Here is a 24,381-nt window from a genome sequence, read left to right on the forward strand (position 1 = left end):
GATTGGAAGAATTAACATCAAGCGGACACACCTTTTCCACTCACTTAAGTATACCTTCACAATTCCAGGGAGAAGCAAGAAAAAGAGCCGTATGGGAGAAAAAAAAAAAAAAAAAAAAAACGTCTTTACAAGATATTAAGACAGTTTTCATTGACACTGGGAGAGAGGTATGATTGATACATTCAGAAAGAAGTTAAAAGAAACTTAAGATCCTTAAACCTAACTAAATAAGTTGACCAAAACAATAGAAGCTCTCGGTGGATACAACTAGTAAAAATGGGTTAAATTGACTACCGCTTTGAGACTGTCAGTCTAACGAGGAAAGTCAGATAGAGGCAATTGATAGGTTGCAAATATTTTACTTCCATACCATGAACAGAAAACAGGATAATCATGTTTACAATAACTCACAGGGAAGTTGACTTTTATATAAGGAGGCCAAAAATAACGTTTACCTCTCAAAAGCAAAAAACGCTTAACAAAAAAACTCTCTCACTCTCACACACACACACACCCACACTAAAACCAGCTCAACACTCATCAAAAAACCTCACAAAAATCAGTATGTGTTTGTTTTGTGCATGTATGCGAGCGGTAAATGTTATTTGGGGCTAATACAACACCTTATCATTTTAACCTGCTGCTGATGATGACGATGATGTCTTTTCAAATTATGTCATGATGCAGGTGTGGCGGTTTTCATGCATCCAACACACCGATGACAACAACAGAACAATGCAAGAAGAGTTTGAGTGATCTATTCTGATTTCATCTTTCGTCACATGCAAAACATTTTATTCGGCACAAACAGCATTGTTAGTAATTCCAGTTCGAGATTTGTAATTGTCAAATCACAACAAATTAAACATGAGCCGAGCAAGGGAATACAATGGCCTCATCGTGTCTTGCTTCCTAAATTGGCCAAATTCATATTGTGAGCCGGCATTGTGTAAATATTCAGTTAGACTTCGTGCAAATCATTTAACCATACAACTTGATAACATGATCGTATTTGATATTTTCACATTTGAGTTAGATTTTCCATTCTACAGAAATGTACTCATTGGCTGTCCGATATTTATTTCTTTATCTATTGTCCAGCAAGAGAATAAAAAGGGATCAACAGGAGGACAGTAAAGCCTCAGAATCAAGACGTTGGGTCAGTTCTGCTCCACGGTGAAATTTGACTCGGTTCTGGGTGGGGGGGGGGGGGGGGGGGGGGGGAAAGAAAGGTTCACAATTCAAATTAAACATTGAATCTTCAAAGTCATTTGTGCACGATGCAACTTTGTGTGCGTGTGTTGGTGTGTGCAATGAAGACCCCCGTTAACACAAAAATACACGAGCGTGAGCATGGCGGCGTCGCCCACTGTGTGTGTATGAACCATGCTGTCTATAGTACAGTCTCCTCTTCACCAAGTCTTTCTGAATTGCGTTCAACAGCTTGAAAACTGGAGGCGTGCATTTAAACGAACCAATGCCGCCACCGACAGGACAATGAAAGCAACAACAATACCTTCCCTAAAATATGATACAAATAGCTTTATTATTATTTTCGTGGTTCTTGTTGCTCAACTTGTGTGTATATTTGGGAATTAAAAGACTGACAAAGAGATAAAAACATTATGTATTACATTTAGTCTCCTGCATTCAAAATTAAATTGCTTATGCATGTTTTTTTTTTGGTTATCATTACAACATTTTAGGGTAAGCCTATAATATCGGCCCTTGTTAAAAAAAAAAAAAAAAATCTAGAGCCTATTTTAACGAGGTTCCTACTTGTACCACTCACCAAAGAAAATAAAAATAATTTTCTTTATTTTTCTCAAGCTGCTGCACTTCCCTAGAAGTCCTCTGCTGCCCCCTGATGGAGGCAATGCTCACACTTTGAGAAGTGCTGCCTTACAGTATATGATCAGTTAAAAACTGAAATTCAATGTTTTTTGTTTTAATTTCAAGAAATATTAACTTATGGGTTGTTATTTCCATTTTTGTTTATATCTGGGGGAGAGATGTCAAAATACTTATGTAAGTGCTTTTGTTTGCAGATATTCCATCCATACAGAAGATTTTATTTATTATTTTGTTTTTTGTCCTGTTCAAGCAGAATGGAGGATCTGTATCCCTGTAATGCCGGAACTGTTTTATTGTGTCACAGTGGTGTTTTTAAGCTGCGGCTGTGGTTTCTTAGTATTATAATGGATATTTATTGAGAATCAGAGTCAATCAGTCGAAAAGAACGAGGTTTCTCGAGGGGAGTGAGAAAAGAAGACAACAAAAGACAAAGCACTAACTGTAAACAAGATGAGAAAAGTAAATCCTTATCTATCTAGAACAATGACACAGGGAGAGGCTATGTAAATTATAAACGTCTATTGGACCAGAGTGTGAGTACCCAAGAAATATACCCGATCAATTTTCATATTCATGAGTAATTTATTGCAATAAGGGAGTGGCCCCACACCCAGCGAAAGAGTCCCAGGGGGACTTGCAAGTGAATTGACACCGTTTCGCATGCACAATGACTGACAGAAGTGTCCTGTAATGGCTGTGCCTGCACCGCGGTGGCCGAGGACCCCACCCAATCAACCGAGAGGCGGGATCGGGCCCAGGCTCCACGCGAGAGCACCCCGGCGGACGGGACACCTCCCGCACCGAGGAACCCAGGGCGGTCCGCCGGCCCCACCGAGGCGCCACGACAACCGGCCACTTGGAGAAGGCCGCAAGGATCCAATGCCCCCCCCCCCCCAGGAGAGCAAGATGATAAACTGTCCAACTTAATTAAAAAAATTAAATTAAATTAAAAGCTGAAATCCTTTAGTGAGGGGGAAAGTAAAAAATTAAACAGATAATGTTTGCACAAGTGTGCACACCCTCTCAGAACTAGGGATGTAGCTGTTCAGAATTCACCAATCACATTCAAATTGACGTTAAACGGGAGTCAGCACACAGCTGCCACTCCTCAAAGTGCCCCTGATTAACTCAAAATAAAGTTCAGATGTACTCGTAGGCTTTTCCTGGCATTTGTATAGTCAATTCTTACAGCACAAGCCATAGACCGCGGAGAGCTTCCACAGTATCAGGCCAATTCGCTTCTTCCTTGACAGTCGCGCCATGTTGTTTGTGGTTCAATAAAAAAATAATAAAGTATAAGTGGGGCCTCAAATCATTGTTTCTTGAGAAGAAAACCAGGGAGGGGTCTTAGTTTTTCCGTTACAGTGTGTTTTTATTTAGCTGTTTGTGTGGGGGTCAATTGCTAATGTGCTGCAGGGTGTCGCCATGTGAATTTTTTTCTTTAGATTGTCTGCTTCAGTCGATTTCAGCCACGTCGCTTGGTGTGCGGCGGGCCTTAGACGCCGGTGCTGCTTGTTGGCCAAGCTAATTTTGCGCATTAGCCAACACGCAGATCTGTACAAGACTAAAGTAAACTTATGCACTCACATTATCTCAGTTGTTTATTTTTACTTGCCCTCTCAAAAATGTTTCTTTTTTTTTTTCCTCCAATGAGTGGTACACATTATATGAAACATGAATGGCGGAAAAAGTTTTGGAATGATTGACTGGATCTTGACCAGTGAGGGTACAGTATATCCTTTAAGAATACCAGATAACTAGCAACCCTTTACTGCTCAGTGACTGTTTTTTTTTTTTTTGTCAATGTCTTTATGTCTCAAAAGTGTTCTCTGTCAATTAACTGTCTGTTGTCGTACTAGAGCGGCTCCAACTACCGGAGACAAATTCCTTGTGTGTTTTTTGGACATACTTGGCAAATAATGATGATTCTGATTCTGAAGAATATTACCTTACCCGAACACTATTGACGCATAAACTAAAACTCTTACACGTCTTTGTTCAGCATGTGGTTGTTGTACTGCAGCACTGGTGGAATACTTTCCTCCTCATCAGGCATCTGCAGACAATTTCAACAATATAGTTTAGGGGTAGAAATTACATCTACTACCATTTGTACCTGGAAAGTTGGAAAATAGGCAACTAACACATGATACACACTTGCCTTTCTGTGACAATCAATCATTCATAATCAAGCATAATTTTAAAAATAACTATCCAAATTAGCACATCACAGTTCTGAGGAGCCGGGTGCAAATCCGGCCTTGCATGTGTGGAGTTTGTTCTTGCATGTTCGCCCCGTGCCTGTGTGGGGTTTCTCCGGGTACTCCCGTTTCCTCCCACATCCCAAAAACATGCATGGTAGGTTAATTGAAAATTGAAATTACCCGTAGGTGTGAGTGTGAGTGTGAATGGTTTTTTGTTTCTATGTGCCCTGCGATAGGCTGGCAACCAGTTCAGGGTGTACCCCGCCTCCTGCCTGCAGTAAACTGGGATAGGCTCCAGCATATCCGTGACCCAAGTGAGGATAAGCGGTGCAGAAAATGGATGTATGGATAACCATGCAAACTCACAGCTGCTATCTCCATCAGATTCCATCACAGCTGGAGTTACAACTGCTGTGATGTGTGCTGCAGAAAATAATAATTCTTAAAAATAAAAAGAAATTAAAAAACACTTATTTTTTTACATTTTAACTTTGATATATTAACTTAAAAACTACTGCTGTTCCAAAACAACACAATAAAAATAATTCTTATTTCTCTCATTTTGATTTTGATTTTTCGCTACCTTTTCTCTAAATGATACTATTATATTTCTTTAATTGGAAAATATAAAAAATAATAGCTTGCTGACCTTATTTGTAAAGTTTGGGGAGCCAAGTTCCCTTTTTGATACGCTTGGGGGTAATACCCCTTTTAATGGATTAACACCGGAGGTCCAAAGTGCCCAATTCTGATTTGATGCATGTATGCAACTTTTTAAAGTGTCTATTTACATCAAGATTTTAATTGACATATAACTGATATGACTGCGTTAACATTGACTTAACACGTGACACAACACACGTGCAGATGTCCTAATGGCACATTAACAACTACACTAGAATCAACACCGGGCAACAACAACTTGGAAGTAATCAATAACAAAAATGTAAAAAATATTAAACGTTAAATACCGATTAGTTTGCTGATCTCAATAAAAGTATGCAAATATGCATTCCCAGATAATTGTCAACACTCTTTTCGGGTTTAAAAAAGTGAACGTGTCCAGACACCATATCCATCCATCTATTTCCTAGTTTTGGGTGAAAGGCAGACTCCCCCATCCCAATAACTGCTATCGTGTATTATGACTTGCAAAAGACACTCATGACATTTACTGGTGTAGTCGCTAACCTCCCAGTAGACTTCATCGTCAAAGCAGTTGTCATCGGCCGGGTCCCCCCAGATGGGTAACCTTAAAATAAAACCTGTAAAGAATGCAAAGACATCATTAAATTGCACTAAAACTATTCAAGGACCTAGTGAGTTCTGGTCAGTGTATATAACTTACCGACCATGATGCCTCCACCTACACCAAAGCAGACAGCCACACAGATGCCTGCGGCCTGGTGGCCACCCTGTCGTGTGGGTGTCATCTCTTCAAAATCACCCTCAAAGTCAAAGGTGTTAATCAGACTTTTATGTAAAAAAATAAAAAAGGACATTTAGGGTGGTGAAAATCCAAATTTCCTCTAAAATCCAATGATCCTGACATGCTTCTCACCCTTCTTTACCATACACGGAGTTGGATGCTGCTGCAGCAGTAATAGCACCCACAATGCCACCGATGAGCCCAGGCATGGCGTGGAGGTTGTGGATTCCACAGGTGTCCTGAATCTTCAGGTGCTTCTCCATAAATGGCTTTGAGAGAAGCATAGCATTAGGACTGGATTACTTACAGGCAGTGTACAATATTTGTGTTTGTTTGCCCATCTGTCTGTTAGGAAGGCCACTTTCGGATTCATAGATGATGACGTACAAGACTCCATTTTGATTTGACTGTACCATTAATGCTATAGTGACTCAAAAGTGACCAAAACTTCCCCAATTAGCACGTTCATCTCTATGACACATGCACCATCCCCCAAAATGAGAAAGGTCTAATATCCCAAAACTATCTCTTGACTTCCAATGTTAGCAAAATATCGCTTAATAAAATTAGGAAATATTGGGAAGAAGAAATTGGTGGGGTTCTAGATGACAACGATTGGAGTTCTGCTCTATCTCAAGTGAATAATATTGCTTCTTGTTACAGACTCAGTTTGATACACTTTAAAGTAGTCCGACATATGTGCTAACTAATTCTAAACGTTCCATAATATATCCTAATATTGCAGATATTTGTAATACTGTAGATGTCACATCGCCAGCAGACAGGACTGGCATATTTTGTTCCTATCTCCGTCTTCTTGATTACTGGACAACTATTTATAATCACCTTGCTGAGGCATTCAACATAAAATTGATGTGTGAAAAAAGGCCATCTTTGGAGTAATATCTAACCCTGAAATAATACAAAAACAGTTTTAGGACATTTTTCCCTCTGCATCCTTATTAGCACAGCGAAACATTTTGCTAGACTGAAATTCGCCCTTTGGCCCAAAAGTCTCTCTATGGCTCAATGACCTCAAGTTACACTGATAGACCTGGAGAAAACTAAGTTTAATATGAGGAGGACAACTGGGAAATTGGAATCTGTTTGGGCTGCACGTTAAGTAAATAGCCAGTTTTGCTGTGATTTTTCACCATGTACTCCGATTTCCTCCCACAACCCAACCATGGTAGGTTGATTGAAGACTCTAAATTGCCCGTAGGTGTGAATGGTTGTTTGTTTCTATTTGTTTGTTTTTCTAGGCTCAGTCAATTAAATAAGTGTCTCAAAGAGTGTGTATTACACTAGCCGTGAGTTTCATTGACAATTTCTGCATTTTTTGGGAGCGCAGACATCTTTACAAGGCAGACGGTTTCTGTCTAAATAGACAAGGGGTTACGTTATTGGCTGCCAACATTTTTTTTTTACTGTGTACGTCATTCAGCGGCCCGAAAAGAAAACACTGGCCTTGTTCACAGACTGAAGGACAAAAAGATGCAATTGTTCCCAAACAATCAGATGAGCGAATAACAAATGAGATGAGCCAGCACGTTGAATCTCCCACACCCCTCCCTTCCACATTGGAGCAAAGCCCAACGCAAAACTCACTCTCTACTAGCCTAAATTCTCTGTTAGGTGTGACGGACAGGATGAAGACTATTGTCAATATTGGAATCCAACGCACACCACGCCAAGATCTTCCTCCCATCCCCCCTCGCCTGAAACCACCATCCACTAAGATGTGAAGGGCCCCTCCTCCACCCTTATCTGCGAATCTGACTGATATCTGCGGTGTCTTTTCCAGAATAAGTAAGACCCCCATGGAGATCAGGCATTTTTTATCCCTGTAATTACAAGGACAGAAAGTTGGTCAAAGAAATATGGCACAAAAAAAGTAGAACTACAAACTTAGTGAGGATAAAATGTGAATCTATCAAACCATTGTCTCCAGTTATCTCACCAAGACAAGCGCTTTTCAATATCAGGTCACTGGGTAATAAATCAATGTTGATTAATGACATCATTACAACCTATGATCTGAACCTATGATTTTTAACCAAGAGTTAGTCAGGGCCACCGTGCCGCCCTGACTTAACTCTCGACTGGTTATCACATCCGCCTCACAGTTCTGAGGACCAGGGTTCAAATCCCAGCCCTGCCTGTCTCGAGTTTGCATGTTCTCCCCGTGCCTGCGTGGGTTTTCTTCGGGCACTCTGGTTTCCTCCCACATCCCGAAAACATGCATGGTAGGTTAATTGATGACTCTAAATTGCCCGTAGGTGTGAATGTGTGCGCGACTGGTTGTTTGTATAAATGTGCCCTGCGATTGGCTGGCGACCAGTTTGGGGTGTACCCCGCCTCTCACCCAAAAATAGCTGGGATAGGCTCTCGCACACCCGCGACCCTTGTGAGGATAAAGCGGTACGGACAATGGATGGATGGATGGAGTTAGTCAGGACTAGATAGCAACAATTTTCTGAAATCATCAGTAAGAACTTCAACAATACTCGCACCCTGTTTGCTATGGTTGACGAGCTCGCAACCCCCCCGAATCAGAAAGGTCCAGAACTCCTAACAGCAAATAAATGCAATGAATTTGCTTATTTTAGTGCACAAATGCAATCCATCAGGTTAAATATTAGTACAAATCAGCAAAATAATAAAATTATACTACATCTGAAACCACCCAGGAAAAACTCTATTACCATGTCGGAATTTGATACAGTTGACCAAAAACTGTAGAGAAAATGGTTCAGTAGCTGAAACCATCAACGAGCTGTCTTGACTCAATATCACCTGACTTTTTCAAAGCTATTGCAAAGTCTGTGCTAGCTGATTTGCAGAAAATAATCAATTGCTCACTTCAGTCAGGCGAGTTACATAAAGCTCTTTAATTAGCTGCCATTAAGCCGCTTCTAAAAAATAGACCGCTGGACGCTTCCATGTTAGCAAGCTATAGATCCATCTCAAATCTTCTTTTCATAGCCAAGATTGTTGAGAAAGTTATTTTTAATCAACTCAGCAATTTCTTGGACTTAAATGGACTTTTTGAAAAATTTCAAATCAGGTTTCCGAATTCATCACAGTACAGAATCTAATTTAGCACTTAGTGCTAAATCTAATTTAATTTAGCACTTAGTGCTAAATCAATTCTGGTATTGTTGGACCTCAGTGCGGCTTTTGATACGGTAGATCATAATATACTGCTGAACATGTTGGAAACGTGGGTAGGACTAAATGGAACAGTCCTTAAATGGTTCAGGTCCTACCTGGAGGAAAGGGGTTATTTTGTAACCATTGGAAGTGTTCAATATCATCGAATGGCAATGACCTATGGGGTCCCTCAAGGGTCAGTTCTTGGACCCCTCCTGGTCAGCCTGTATATGCTACCCTTGGGTCAAATTCTTCAGAACTTTAATTTTGACTATCACAGCTATGCAGATGACACACAGTTATATCTAGCAGTGTCTCCAGATGACTACAGTTCAATTGAGGTGTTGTGTCACTGTCTAAAACAGATAAATAACTGGATGAGCCAAAATTGTCTTAAATTAAACCACAACAAAACTGAGATAATTGTTTTTGGCAATAAAGAAAAGAGGATTGCTGTTAGTAAACACCTGGAGTCACTCTCTTTAAAAACCAAAGACCAAGTCCGAAACCTTGGTGTTCTGATAGATTCTGACGTGACTTTCAACAGTCATATCAAATCAATTACTAAAACTGCCTTCTACCATCTGAAGAACATATCCAGAGTGAAGGCTTGCATGTGTCAAGCAGACCAGGAGAAGCTCATCCATGCTTTTATCTCAAGTAGACTTGACTATTGTAATGGTCTTCTGATTGGACTCCCCAAAAAGAGCATTAAACAGCTGCAGCTCATTCAGAATGCTGCAGCTCGGGTTCTGACCAGAACAAAGAGGTCAGAGCATATTACTCCAATTCTAAAGTCTTTAAACTGGCGTGTAGTCAGCTTTAGAATAGATTTTAAAGTTTTGCTACTGGTCTATAAATCACTAAACGGTTTCGGTCCTGAAAACATGAAAGAAATGCTAATGGAATATAAACCCAGTAGGGCTCTGAGATTGACAGACTCAGGACAAATAGTGGAGCACAGAGTCCAAAGCAAACATGGTGAAGCAGCATTTTGCTATTATGCTGCACACAAATGGAATAAATCGCCAACAGAAGTGACGTCAGCTCCAAGTGTGCATGTTTTTAAGTCCAGGTTAAAAACTCTTCTTTTTTCCCCATGCTTTTTAGAGCATTTACACTTTTAAATGATATTTCTTGCACTGTACGCTGCTTTAATTGTATTTTTACTTGTTTCTCTTTGTTTTAAATGTTCATAAGCTGTACTTTTTTCTTAGTTTTCAAATGCTTTTAATCATGTAAAGCACATTGCGTTACCTTGTGTATGAAATGCACTACATAAATAAATTTGCTTTGCTTTGCTATGTGCCCTGCGATTGGCTGGCGACCAGTTCAGGATGTACCCTGCCTCTCGCCCAAAGATAGCTGGGATAGGCTCCAGCACGGCCGCGACCCTAATGAGGATAAGCGGTACAGAAAATGGATGGATGGATATATATTATATATATGAAGCATTTTATAATTATTATAATTATTATAATCTTCCATCCATCCATTTTCTGAGCCGCTTCTATCACTAGGGTCACGGGCGTTCTGGAGCCTATCCCAGCTAACATAGGGCATAATTATTATAATTATTTCCTCTCAAATTGCATACAGTATATGTATAATCTTGTGTATGTGTACAGCTACATATTTATGTAAATGTATAACTATATATACAGTATGTTAGTAGTATTAAAAGTATTATTGCGTTTTGTTATTGTTGTTGCTGTTTTTTCCCCCCGTTGCTGTTGTTGTCTTTTTTGTTTTGTTTTTTAAGCAGGAGGAGAAGATGGAAGAAAACCCACTGTGTTGGTCTTTTTACAGTTTAACTTTTTTGGTGAAACCAATTAAATATTTGAAATGAAAAAAGTGCTCGGACACCTTTTCATCACGTTTACATCGAGTTCTCTGTGGGGTACAGTCAAGTTCTTCCACAACCAATGAATCCAACCATGCCTTCATACAGATTACTTTGTGCTGGAACTACATGTGAACAATACCGTGAGGAAGATATAACCCAATGTGGAGATGATACCACAGCAGAAGCCAACTATCAGAGACCCGTAGGGCATCAGCATGAACTCTGCTGCAGTTCCAACTGCAACACCGCCGGCGAGAGTGGAGTTTTGAATGTGAACCTGTGCAACAGAAGAAGAAACATGTTTCCATGGGTTGCACATACAGAACACGAAACTAAATTAGACTCTCAGCAAGTCTGTCACTGACTGTTACCATGTCTACTTTTCCATGTTTCTGGAAGAGGCTTGAGAAGGCCACAGTGGTGAGCACTGTTGAAGCCAACGCCAGGTAGGTATTGATGGCAGCTCGGTGCTGACCGTCCCCGTGGTCGGTGATGGCTGAATTGAAACTGGGCCAGAACATCCATAAGAAGATAGTACCTATTCAATAAATATTGGAAGGAGAAGTCAGACACAGACAGAGTAAAAAACAATGTAGTTTTGCAGCTTTTCATGTCCCCACCTATCATAGCAAAGACATCTGAGTGGTAGACTGAGCCCTGCAGACGACTACTCTGGTCCAGGTTGGGTCGATAGAGCATCCATGAGATGGCAAGGCCGTAATACCCGCCGAATGTGTGGATCACCATGGAGCCTCCTGCATCTCGAGCCTTTACAACAACAAAGGTTATTGGTTCACATAGCAGTTTATTTTATCTGCTACTGTAAATCCAGATCATCTTTTCATATTCATATTTAGTCTTTAATGGGTTTTTTTTTAGTCACTTGAGGCAAAAGTTGACTTTCATATGAATCCAATAATGCTACACTTCCTAATAAAGGGAATGCATTCCTTGTTGTTGACAGAAGGTCTGGTCGTAAAACTCTTGTAGCTGCAAGGGAGTGTAAATGCTAATGTTCAAACTGATAAAGTTTATTGTTTTTAGCAAATAATCATTAACTTAGAATTGTATGGCTGCAACTCGTTCCAAAAAAAGCTGGGACAGGTGGCAAAAAAGAGTGAGAAAGTTGAGGAATGTTCATCAAACACCTGGTTGGAACATCGCACAGGTGAACAGGTTAATTGTGAACAGGTGGGTGCCATGATTGAGTATAAAAGGAGCTTCCTTGAATTGCTCAGTCATTCACAAATAAAGATGGGGCGAGGTTCACCTCTTTGTGAACAAGTGCGTGAGAAAATAGTCAATAATCAAGAGAAAAAAAGTTCAAAATCCAGCATCTGTGATGGTATGGGGCTGTGTTAGTGCCAATGGCATGGCTAATTTACACATTTGTGAAGGCACCATTAATGCTGAAAGGTACATACAGGTTTTGGAGAAACATATGCTGCCATCCAAGCAACGTCTTTTTCATGGACCCCCCTGGTTATTTCAGCAAGACAATGGCAAACCACATTCTGCACATGTTACAACAGCGTGGCTTTGTCGTAAAAGAGTGTGGGTACTAGACTGGCCCGCTAAATTCTAAGTTAATGATTATTTGCTAAAAACAATCAAGGTGATCAGTTTGAACATTAAATATCTTGTCTTTGTAGTGTATTCAACTAAATATAGGTTGAACATGAATTGCAAATCATTGTATTCTGGTTTTATTTATGTTTAACACAACATCCCAACTTCATTGGAATTGGGGTTGTACATTCCTTTTCTACAGAGCTAGTCCTCATTAAGGTCACGGATGAGCTGGAGCCTATCCCAACTCACTTTGGATGAGAGGCGGTACACCCTGAACTGGTCGCCAGCCAATTGTAGGGCACTTAGTCTATTTACATACACTACATAAAAAGTAGTGTATGTAAAATCTGTCTGGCATGAAACCTGACTAAACTTTTCCTACTCAAAGTTAAATGTTTACATACAGTAAGATTACTACACCTTTAAACAATGTGGGAAAACCGAGACTTAGTATTTGGAAGCTTCTGAATTAGAAACACACCTGTGGATGTATTTGAGCTATGCACACCTGAAACTCACTTCTTTGTGTAACATCATGGGAAAGTCAAAAGAAATCAGCCAAGTTATCAGGAAGAGAATTGTGAACTTGCACAAGTCTAGTTCGTCCTTGGGTGCAATTTTCGGATATGTGAAGGTGCCATGTTCATCTGTTCAAACAATTATATGCAAGTATAAACACTATGGGAATGCCCAGTCATTATACCGCTCAAGAAGGATACCGATTCTGTGTCCCAGCGATGAACATTCTTTGGTCCAAAATGTCCATATCAACCCAGGAACAAAAGCAAAAGATCTTGTGAAGATGCTGGCTGAAGCTGGTAAGAGTGTGTCATTATCCGCACTGAAACGAGCATTGTACCGACATGGGCTGAAAGGCAACCCTGCCAGGAAGAAGTCATTACTCCAAAAGAAACAGGAAAAAGACGGATTACAGTTTGCAAATGCACACAGGGGCAAAGACCTTCACTTTTAGGGGTAATAAGAGAAATAAAGTTTTTGTTTTGGCGTGGCCATTGCAAAGCCCTGATCTCAATCCTATTGAAAATTTATGGGAAGTCCCGAAAAGGTATGCACGAGCAAGGCGGCCTACAAACTGGGCTAAGTTACATCACTTCTGTCAGGAGTAATGGGCCAAAATTCCTGCACTATTGTGAGAAGCTTGTGCAAAGATATCCAAAACATTTGACTCAAGTCATACAGTTTAAAGGCTATGGTACCAAATACTAAATAAATGTATTTACAGACGTGGACGCAATTGTTGCTACCCCTCTGTTAATGAAAGAAAAAAAACTGCAGTGGTCACAGGAATAATTTAAATCTGACAAAAGTAATTATAATTATTATAATAATAATAATGCAGGGCGGCACGGTTATCCTCACTAGGTTCCTCCTGCGGCCACATGGCACCTGTGATGCTATTTAGAGGACACACCTTGTTTGAACATGTCCCTACCGTCAAATTATTTTTAATATTTTCTTGGGATACCATCATTTTTTAAAAATAATAAATAAAAGTCTTACTTCATGTCAGCCGGTGAGGGACAAAAAAGTATGTCTTTTTATAAAGTATGTAAATATCTGGTTTCAACTGTAGCCAACAATCATTCGCACCAAGGCAAAAACTGAGAATGGAAACCCACACAAGCACGGGGAGAATGTGCAAACTCCAAGAAAGCCGGAGCAGAGATTTGCAATCCGAACCGCTCCACTGTCTAGGTAAATATAGATATTATATTTAAAACAGTAATGAGACAGCAAACTACTTTTTACTATCTTTTTAAACTACTACTACTAACTACTTTTTACTATCTTGATAAAACTATCCTTGAGTCTATACATGAGTCCTCGTACTTACATGTATGAGACTGAGAATGATATATTCCTCCACAGCAAACAATGTGACGCCAAAGAGAGTCAAGACCATCAGCTGGACTGGACTGACTTTACCCAGCACAGCTCCATAGGCAATCAAGCAGCCCGCCACACAGAAATCTGCATTAATTAAACTTTAAAAGAAGAATAAAACATTTAAGAGTCACTAAAGTCATCATTTGGAAATATTTTGAAATTTAATTCTCAAAACATGAAACAAATGAGGTTATACTGTAGTTGTGCATGCATCGGATTAAGTTTCAACAGCATCATCATTTCTCAAGAGCGTGACGTTTCTGTTTACCTTGTAACCAGTGAACTACAGTAGTAAGAAACAACATTAAACCAAATGTATCTGTATAGGCAAGTTAGACTGGTTTTTCCAACATCATTTGTTTTCTTCCTGTGGAAACTTTGTTGGTGGAAAACATCAAAAACGTTTTCTTGTAATTACACACACACAAAAAAACTATGAGCATGACTTGTTTTAAATGATTGTATAATCCAGTGTTTAGAATAAGGTTGAAGAGGAAATCGGAGTCAATCGTACTTCTCAACACCAATTTTGATCTTTCCATCAGTGTAATCCAGGGAGTGGAACCAGCCCTGCATTAGCAGCGCCCATTGGATGCCAAACGCTGCGATGAGGAAGTTGAAACCCACGGCGCCAAAGCTGTAGCGCTTGAGAAAAGTCATCAGAAAGCCGAAGCCCACAAAGATCATCACATGGACATCCTGAAAGCCTTAACCAGACATAAAAGAGGTTGTTAGAATCTGGGTCACTCAGAATAGTGTAATAATGTTATGACAGTAAAGTTGTAGATAAAGACTGTCTGAGCTTGTTCAAAATATGTTTTTTTTTTTTTTTTATACAAAGAATTCATTCATCTTCCGAGGCGGATATGCTAACCAGTCCACCGTGCCGCCTAGAAAGAATTGAACGTTCTAAATATTTTTGTCACCTTATTTAGGTACATTGGATGTACTAAGTACAGTATTTAAAATAGCTATGACATGATGCAGTGATGTGCTAAAACACTGCAAACAACCACAACAGAAAGCATGTTAAATAAACACTTATGTTAGTGTCTAACAAAAGTGAGATTTTTATCTTTTTTTTTTTTTTTTTTTTTTTTTTTTTTTTTTAGAAGAGAATTTTTTAAAAAGCCCTAGTATTGGCTCTCTGGTGGATACCAGCATCACCCGGCCAGTGTCACTTACAACAACATGACCACAGACCATCTGACACATCTACTGGCACAATATGTTGTTGTCACTGTAAAGCATTATGAGACAATGTGCCAAACAGCATAATGTTAAAAGTGTTCGAATGCATCTGACTGAAACAGTCTTCGGGCTATTGTAACTCAACACAACAGTTTCTTATCGGTCTCAACACAAAAGTATATTAAATCATAAAAAGGGATGCGTTATTTTTTTGTGTGGGGAGTGGCTACTTTTAGAAAGCACTGATGCATAAACTAGAAAAGTCAATGCTATCCTCAAGGGAAATAATCGCCTGTGGATGTCAGCAATGTCTACTCATTACATTCAGATCATTTGATTCCATCTCGGCCTGAAATGCTTTTAAAAAAAATGTATTCGAAAAGAAAATACGTAGAGTTTATTTGCAAAATTGCTCTTTCAAGAACAGAAGCTGTATTCAATTTGTTATTTAAAAAGGTGACACCGATTGGATAAGAGTAGAGACAGAAGCCAACATGAAGTCACTTACTTGGATATCTGAAGTAGAAGTCATTCTCAATATCACTTGAGATGTTTGCTTCTTTCCTGTGCTCGATCCAGTGTGAATCGGACTCCTCGTCATAACGAATAAAAACCCCAAACAAGATGATCATGGCTGTTTGCCACACAATACACACTGCTGGAAGACTAAGACGAACATTTGTATTTTTTGGACGATCACACAATTCCCTGAAGCTTTGAATGCAGCCCATTCTGGAGGTTTAACTTTTCTTTTTTGCCTACTTTGAAGTTGTTCGAATATACTTTTTAAGAGTCAAATCATTTCACTTAGTTGTCCTCTGTTCAAGTCTCTGACAAACTGAAGGCCAAACTCAAGTGAAGGTGAGTGAAGATGAGGACACTCCCACAGCCTCTCCCTCGACACTGTCTGGACGACCTAACTTGCAGTGGTGGAAAGTAAGTACAAATACAGTACAAATACTTTGTCAATGTACTCAAGTACACTTTTCAGGTATTTGCACCTTGATTAATTACTGTATTGATTTTTCTGACGACTTTTTTTTGTTTTTCCTCAAGACATCTGAAAACAGATATCTGTACTTTTCACTCCTTACTTTGTCAAAAGAGGCTCGTTACTTTTTGACGACACAACGGGAAATGGACGTAAACTTCATTGAATGACTTGACTGAGAGATTTGGGACTTCTAAATCATAAAAAAAACAGGGACACCACTGACATCGAGGAATGTGACCAGGGAGAATAACGACGACAGATATTCCTCATCCGTGGCTTTTTAAAGAGAATTGTTTGACGTTGTCGGCTACAAGAGACATTCGTGGCGAATGTGTTACCACCATCTTCTGGCATTCAAAAATGATCATGGTAATCTGAAACTACACATCGCAGAAAGGTGGGTTTTTTCGACGGCGTATTAGGTTTGCCCAGTGAGAGAGAGAAAAAAAGCAGAGATGTGATTTAAGTCGTCCTGACAACATTTAACGTCGCGTTAACATATAACTTCAAACATTGACGTAATTTTGTCCCCCTTCTTCTGAGTATGAGCACTGTATAGGTTTATAACAGGGAAAATATTTTGCATGGTAATAAGGTTATTTTTTGAGTCATTAAAACAGGTATTGTACTGTATATAGTATAAAAACGTAGTTTGTCAAAGAATAGTTGCATCTTTTAGGAAAAAAAGTACTTGTACTAGCAAGCATATGTAAAACAAACAACAATATAAGTAAACATAATTGGAAACTCCTCCCACAACATCACATTGTGTGTGTGTGTGTTTGTGTGTGCGTGCGTGTGTGGAGTGATGGAGGTTTCAAGGAGGGGTGGGGGGTTGTTCCCATGATTTCAGAAGTCAGACCCTGTGAAGCATTCACTGTAAATAACGCGTTTCCCACAAGACACGAGAAAGGTGCTTGACAGGTTTGACTCAGTCAACCATTAAGCACAGGTTTCAAGGTGAACACAGGTGTCCACTGGATTTGCGAGTGAACGTGAAGAGGGAAGACGTGAGTGAAGTCCTGTAACTGACCATCCATTTTACAAAGCCAGTTTTACATCTTCACCATGAATTTTTTTCGCCATTTTAAATGTACCAACAATTATTTCTAATGGGCAGCACAGTTGCCAGGGGGTTAGCGCACTGTTCTGAGGTTTGGGGTTTAAATCTCGGCTCGAGCTTGTGCGGACTTGATGCCCTCGTGCTTGCGTGGGTTATCTCCGGGTGCTGTGGCTTCCTCCCACATTGCAAAAAAATAAATAAATGATAGGTTAACTGAATACTCTAAATTGTCAGTATGTGTGAATGTGAAAGGTTGTCTACATTGCCCTTCCAGAGTTGAACTATTCCAACCATAAAACCTTTATTTACTGTATTTTGGGTAACATTTCAACATGCTTAACTGTCCTAAAGTGTAAGGACTGGAGTAAACCGCTGTAAACAAAAACTAAATACAGGCAAAATAAGGCTCACCTTTTATGCAAAACAGAGTTGTATCTTATACGAACGTGGAAGAAGAAAAAGTTCCCTACTGTGTACAAAAATATGTAAGAGCTTCAAGGAAAAACAGACTCACTACAATATTGGTAGATTGCTGCAGGTGCCTGGAAGGTGTGTAAACTACAGTATAATAAAAGCTTTTACTATTGAAGTTAATTTATTCTCAATTTAGCCATACTGTCGAGATTAAGTGAACAAGCATGTAAAAAACATGAGTGCACTTTTGTGCCTACGGTATGTTGCAATAAGTTCCAATTCCTGTACAATGGTGATCATTACATTTGACCTCTTTGCTGTCTCTGGTACATCTATATGATGACTAAAGATACATTTTTAAAAAGCCACAGAGAAAAGCAAACCACACTTGTGGAGTTATACTTTAGATCACAGGTGTCAAACTGGTGGCCCGGGGGCCAGATCCGGCCCGTCACATCATTTTACATGGCCCACGAAAGCAAATCAAAATTGCTAATTGTGTTCTGGTGTAATACCATTGAGATATTTGAAAGCATTTTTTTGTTACCAATCCCCCTTTGAAAAGAAATGTAATAGTTTTTATAGGCTTCTGATTTCAAAACTGGTTATTCATCAATGTGTTGTGTATTCTGTAATTACAGTATATGAGGTAATTTTGTAGTGGTACACTCGCCTGATTTTGGTGCAGGCAGCGTGGGTTCAGTTCCCACTCAGTGACGGTGTGAATGTGAGTGTGAATGGTTGTCCGTGTCTATATGTGCCCTGCGACTGACTCGCGACCAGTTCAGGGTGTAGTCCGCCTTTCGCCCGAAGTCAGCTGGGATAGGCTCCAGCGTCCCGCGACCCTAACCAGGATAAGCGGTGTTGAAAATGGATGGATGGGTGGATGGATGAGGTAATCTTTCATTTATATGGGTCCACAGTCGTAGCGCCCCTCCGAGGGAAGTCATAACTGTGATGTGGCCCGTGACAAAAAATGAGTTTGAAACCCTTGCTTAAGATGCTCACTACCTTGATATCTTACACGCTTTGAAGTATAGAACAGACATTAACCTGTACAAAATGTGCTGACAAAGACCTAAGCATAATTCTTAGTCACGTGTTTTCGTATCAATTATTAAGATGACCCATTTTTGTCAAGGCAGCATTGTATGCTGAGGAAAAACAAGTTTGTCATCAAACAAAAACACCCATCGCTGTACGAATCATTTGAGTTGGCATCGCTGCCTTGGTGACGCCCATCTGGCACATGATAAGCTCTACTGGGATGATACTAAACTTCGATTCATATTGCACCATCCATTTCCTATATTTCCTGTCCTCATTAGGGTCACGGGTGAGTTGGAGCCTATCCCGGCTGACTTCGGAAGAGAGGCAAGGTAAACCCTGGAACATTCACACTTACAGTATATTCACACCTATGGATAGTTTAGACTAAGCAGGTTTTTGGAAGTCTGAGTACCCAGAGAAAACCCTCACAAGCATGGTGAGAAGACGCAAAATTCGGCTAGCCTGAAACGAGACAAGATACGAACTCATCTCGACTCCGAGGCAAACGCGCTAACCGCTAAATCAACCTGCTCTCACCAAGGCAAACTACGAGCACCATAAAACACACAACAGCACAAACAACATTGAATTGATACTTCTCAGCAGAGGTGGGTAGTAACGCGCTTCATTTTCTCCATTACATTTACTCTAGTAACATTTTGGATAAATTGTACGATTAGTTTTAATGAAGCATACGTTTTACTTTTATTTTAAGTATTTATTTACGTATTTGTTAACAAGAAACGTTACTTTTATTCTGTTACAATCATCTACATACCACTCACCACTTTCATTTATCAATAATTGCATGCGCGATCTAATTTTAGACTTTCCTTTTCAACTTCCGGATCGGGCGCCGTTGCTCCAATCCACTGTGATTACCATAGTGATGTTTGACTGACGTTCACCAATCAAACGATACAAGAAAGTCACATGTCCGCACACAAAGTCTTCTATTGGGCTTTGCGGGACAATCAAAGTGAGCCGTGACAGCCACGCGTGACTCATGTTTACATTGCAGACTACAAAAAAGCAACAGCTTTAACACGCATCGTAATTTTGTCACTGCCCAAACTTGGATATTTCAGACCACTTGTAACTGGAGAAAAACACCTTGCGGGAAGTTGCAGATGTTTTGGCTGTGCATATGGCAACATTAGCTCTCTTTTTTTTCTTCCTGTCACAAGTGTAAAACATGCACCTTCTGGAGTACGTTCTGTTCTCTCTCACACAAACACACACACACATACACACTTTATCAATGTCTGGTCAGAAAACAGCTTCTTCATTCTGTCATTTTAGTGGATAAAGGAAATAATGTTTCTGTAAGGCCCTCCTGCATGTGTTGTTTTTTCACTTAAAAATTGAAATGGTGGCAAGTGTGTGCGTGGACTCCCATTGAACATGATCTTGAATGTAATCTGTGACTTCTGAACACAGCCACATGCCTGTTATAAGAGGGAGTGAAATCCTTGTCAAACCAGATTTATTTTTATTTTATTTTATTTAAACTTCACTTAACCAGACAAAAGACCCGTTAAAACAAAACATCTCTTGTGCAATGGTGACCTGGCCGAGAAGGCAGCAAGTTTAACGCCAAGTCCAAGTTAATCACATTCAAGTTTATTTCAGTTGTTTATTTTCCCGTCCGCTCTCAAAATGATGATTGATGAATGATTTACCTGGGTCAAAATTCTTTTACAACACAAAACCCTGACATTTGAACAGGGGTGTGTATACTTTATATATCCACTGCAGCCTTGTTCCTGTTTTTGTAATCTGCCGGGTGAGCCTACAGAATCGTGCTGTTTAACAAGTAGAAACAATATAAGACCATTTCTTGGATCTGAATTTGCCTTAATTTGTTATTTTACAAAGTTTCTATTTGATACAGATTTGTTTTAGATTAAGCGGTGTAGAAAATGGATGGATGGATATCTTCAGCAACATCTTAATTTGTACATTCATATTTGATTTAGTTATTTTTATTTTATTTGATGTTCATGCTCTGATTTAAAAAAAATAAATGCCGTTACTTGGTACTTGAGTAGTTTTTTCCCCTGAATAGTTTCTTACTCTTACTCAAGTGATTATTTAGAAGACTACTTTTTTAACAGCGCTCTTACTTGAGCACAATATTTAGCTCCTCTACCCACCTCTGCTTCTCAGTCAATGTCAATCAAAACTGAACAGTATTCACTTCTTTTTTTTTGATGCAGAATATTCTATCAAGATGTATTGGACATCTTTACATTCTGCAAGTGATTATAAAATATACTGTAGCTGTTGTATGACCAATGAATATCAATTACCACTGTGTGAAAATAAAAACAAATATTTTCATCAGTAATTCGGAAAACTGTTTTCCAACATATCATACACTCATATCTCTAAAAAAGATTGCACATACACAATCTTGGCAAAATGTAGATTTACGTGATTTATTAGTATCATAAGTAATGAACAATATTCAATGTGGCTTTGTCCAAACCTTACAGTAACATTAAATGTTGAGTCAGCTGCTTTTCCAATTGAAGGAAATCTGCACGCGGTAGAAGATACCGCTGAATGGTTTCGATCACACGCGACTCGGTGGTGAGCTCAAAGTCCTTCTTGTTCTTAAATGGCAGATGTCCTGCAAGCTCACATAGAGCAACGTTGAAAGCGGACTCCTCTTTGGTACCGAAACAAGCCACTCTTGGCCACACAGCGATACGCACGCCTTTTCTTAGTAACTTGTCATCCTCTTCGCAGGGTGGACATCCCCTGGTCATGAAGAGGTTGTGAGCGACATTGGCCTCCATTAGGAAGTCAGTGACATGACAGACGGCGCCCGCAACATCCTCCGCTCCCTTGGATTCGGTGTAGAACAGAAAACCTGCAGGAAACCCAGCTAAAGTGTAAAATCCCTTTTCAGGAAGAAGTGGCCGGACAGGTGTAGATTCGATATTAAGCTTGTGTTTCAGGTAATATCCGTGGAGGTGCAAATGATTGACGGACGCAAAAGCTCCCAGACTGTTGAAGCCCACACGAAAGGATGGGTCAGAGCTGAGCAACACCGATTCCATGCCAACTTGGATGGCAAACCTTGTGAGAACCTGAGGAAAGCAGCGGGCTGGATCTGGAACAAAAAGACAATGCCCAAACTCCAGAGGACTGACGTTGACCAACACAACAGTCTTGCGTGGATGATGGCCAATTTCGTGCCCTTCCTCGGAATCTTTCATCTCAAATATGATCTCATCTGGACTGACCTTATTAAAATGAAACTGCTCGGCGTTGAAATCCTGCCGAATACTGAGGATCTCCTGAGGCTTCCTTCTTTCAAGTCCTCTCTTGACATTCAACTGGGCCACATAACCACACGGGCCAGGGAGGATGCGTGTTTGTAAGTCCCCCAAATGGTAACGGAAGAGCCCCCTCGCCATCCTGTCCGTCCATCCAGCTCGGATGGCTGAATCAAATCTCGACTCATATGCCTTCCGGGATATGCTATCAGTGTTGCAAGGCACGTCTTGAACAAAGTCCTGCTTCCCGTAGACAAACTGGACCGGCATGCTTACGAAAAAAAATAAAATAATAATAATTTTTAAAAAAGCGGAATGACCGTTTTACGCCGCTTGTGTAAATCCACCGGTTAGCGTCATTTTCTGCTCGGTTGTTCACTGATTACTTGCCATCCATGGGGTAAAATGACAACAAATATTTCACTAACAATAGAAATAACATAGCATAGCACAGGCATGGTCACACAAAGCACTTATCGTACATCTTCGCGTATCTTCGCTCTGGTTATTTCCTGAACAAATTACTTGAGTTCTTCGTCGTTGGTATTTGTATTTCCGGTTTGATTTGTCAAAATAAAAGACGTTTTCACATGTTGGGGAAGTGGTCGTTCCCATAGAAACCAACGCATGGACACTGAAATTAAGTCGTGACGTGATCATTTCACAACCGATTTTCATGAGAATGAGATTAGCCAAAGAGTATGCTATGTATGTATGTATACACACTGAGTTGGAAAGTTGGAGGCATATAATTGTCCAAAATATTGGCTCGATTAGTTCCAGTGGAGGGGAAAAAAAGAACTCTGTAATTCGGAATGCTACAGCATATCAAGAGATTTTGGACAAACAAACAGTTTGGGGGTGACCCCTTCCTGTTCCAACATGTCTGTGCACTGGTGCACAAAGCAAGGTCCATAAAGACATGGATAAGAGAGTTTGGTGTGGATAAACTTGAGTGGCCTGCACAGAGCTCTGCCCGCAATGTAATAAAACATCTTTGGGTTGAATTAGAGCGGCGACAAAGAGCCAGTCCTTCTCGTCCAACATCATTGTGTGACCTCACAATTGTGCTTCTGGAAGAATGGTAAAAAAAAATATTATTTTTTAAAAATCCCATAAACACACTCCTAAACCTTGTAGAATTAAGCCTTCCCACGAGAGTTGAAGCTGTTAGTGCTGCAAAGGGGGGGGGGGGGGGGGGACCGGCATCATATTAAATATATTTTTTTTAATTATTATTATTATTATTAAAACGTATGCATTAAGAATGGGACATCACTTAAGTTCATTTGCTAATCAAGGCAGGTGAGTGAATACTTTTGGTAATATAGTTTATATTTATGCCAAAGGATGTTTGTGCGACTATCCAATCCCTACGATATACAGATAAATTTCAACAAATTAGAATATGGTAGAAATGTCAATTTATTTCAGTACTCATACATTATATAGATCCATTAAACACAAATTACATTTCAGATGGCAAATCTGTGCCTGATTTCTACATTAAAAATAATTTACAGGTCACCAATATGGGAGCATTTCAGCGACCTGGTTGAGAACAGAGATGGATATCGCTAACTCAACAAGACCCAGACTATTTATTGCCCGTGAAGTGCTTCTTAAAACTTCCCCAAGTCATGGGCAACACGTCAAACATGTTTATGCACCTTCAAAGACACCATCCCGAATTTCTTTTGATTGGGGGAAAGGAAGAAAACACAGGCAGTCTGCTCTGACAATGTATATTAGATTTATATATATATAATATAACAAATAGCATATAATGTTGTAAATAAATTAATATGATGAATATCATATATTATATTCATCTATCAATCCATTTTCTGTATCGCTTAACCTCACTAGGGTCGCGGGTGTGCTGGCACCTATCTCAACTGATTCTGGGCGAGAGGCGGGGTACACCCTGAACTGGTTGCCAGCCAATTGCAGGACACATACAAACAAGCAACCATTCGCACTCACTTTCACACTTACGGTAAATTTAGAGTCTTCAATTAACCTACCATGCATCATCTATCAAATTATTCTGGAGAGAAATGTGCTGCCCAGTGTCAGAAAGCTTGGTCTCAGTCGCAGGTCATGGGTCTTGCAACAGGATAATGACCCAAAACACAAAGCTAAAAACACCCAAGAATGGCTAAGAGCGAAACATTGGACTATTCTGAAGTGGCCTTCTATGAGCCCTGATCTAAATCCCATTGAATATCTGTGGAAGGAGGTGAAACATGCCATATGGAGAAAGTACCCTTCAAACCTGCGACAACTGGAGCCCATGAAGAATGGGCCAAAATACCTGCTGAGAAGTACAGAAGTCTCATTGAAAGGTACAAAAATCATTTAATTGCAGTGATTGCCTCAATAGGTTGTGCAACAAAATATTAAGTTAAGGGTA

At 39.9% G+C, this 24,381-nt stretch overlaps 2 protein-coding genes across 3 annotated transcripts; both read right to left on the bottom strand.

The window, feature by feature from the left end:
* Positions 1-350: 350 nt before the first annotated feature.
* Positions 351-16,053, bottom strand: rhcgb (Rh family, C glycoprotein b). 2 transcript variants are annotated; one of them, XM_061677571.1, is made up of 11 exons: positions 15,666-16,053; positions 14,481-14,673; positions 13,914-14,064; positions 11,107-11,254; positions 10,858-11,024; positions 10,626-10,763; positions 5,620-5,756; positions 5,407-5,531; positions 5,250-5,323; positions 3,808-3,910; positions 351-1,194 (listed from the first exon to the last, which is right to left on the bottom strand). In XM_061677571.1, exons 1-10 carry the CDS (start codon positions 15,886-15,888, stop codon positions 3,839-3,841), a joined length of 1,428 nt encoding a protein of 475 aa, XP_061533555.1. In that variant the 5' UTR covers positions 15,889-16,053; the 3' UTR covers positions 351-1,194; positions 3,808-3,838. The 2 variants fall into 2 exon arrangements, with proteins under 2 accessions (XP_061533555.1, XP_061533554.1); XM_061677570.1 differs by having other exon boundaries at positions 3,843-3,910; positions 15,666-16,052.
* Positions 16,054-21,120: 5,067 nt separating this feature from the next.
* Positions 21,121-22,509, bottom strand: gdpgp1 (GDP-D-glucose phosphorylase 1). Its single transcript, XM_061677572.1, has one exon. The coding sequence runs from the start codon at positions 22,233-22,235 to the stop codon at positions 21,171-21,173; it is 1,065 nt and encodes a 354-aa protein (XP_061533556.1). The 5' UTR covers positions 22,236-22,509; the 3' UTR covers positions 21,121-21,170.
* Between the last annotated feature and the right edge of the window lie 1,872 nt (positions 22,510-24,381).

The sequence above is a fragment of the Phycodurus eques genome, chromosome 5 (assembly GCF_024500275.1).
Source record: "Phycodurus eques isolate BA_2022a chromosome 5, UOR_Pequ_1.1, whole genome shotgun sequence".
NCBI lineage: Eukaryota > Metazoa > Chordata > Actinopteri > Syngnathiformes > Syngnathidae > Phycodurus > Phycodurus eques.

Coding starts and splice junctions, on each gene's coding strand:
- rhcgb (XM_061677570.1), bottom strand. CDS start 15,888: ATGGGCTGCATTCAAAGCTTCAGGGAATTGTGTGATCGTCCAAAAAAT. Junction 10,764..10,857: donor AACATGGAAAAGTAGACATG/GTAACAGTCAGT, acceptor TCTGTTGCACAG/GTTCACATTCAAAACTCCAC. Junction 5,757..10,625: donor TGGGTTATATCTTCCTCACG/GTATTGTTCACA, acceptor CTTCTCTCAAAG/CCATTTATGGAGAAGCACCT.
- gdpgp1 (XM_061677572.1), bottom strand. CDS start 22,235: ATGCCGGTCCAGTTTGTCTACGGGAAGCAGGACTTTGTTCAAGACGTG.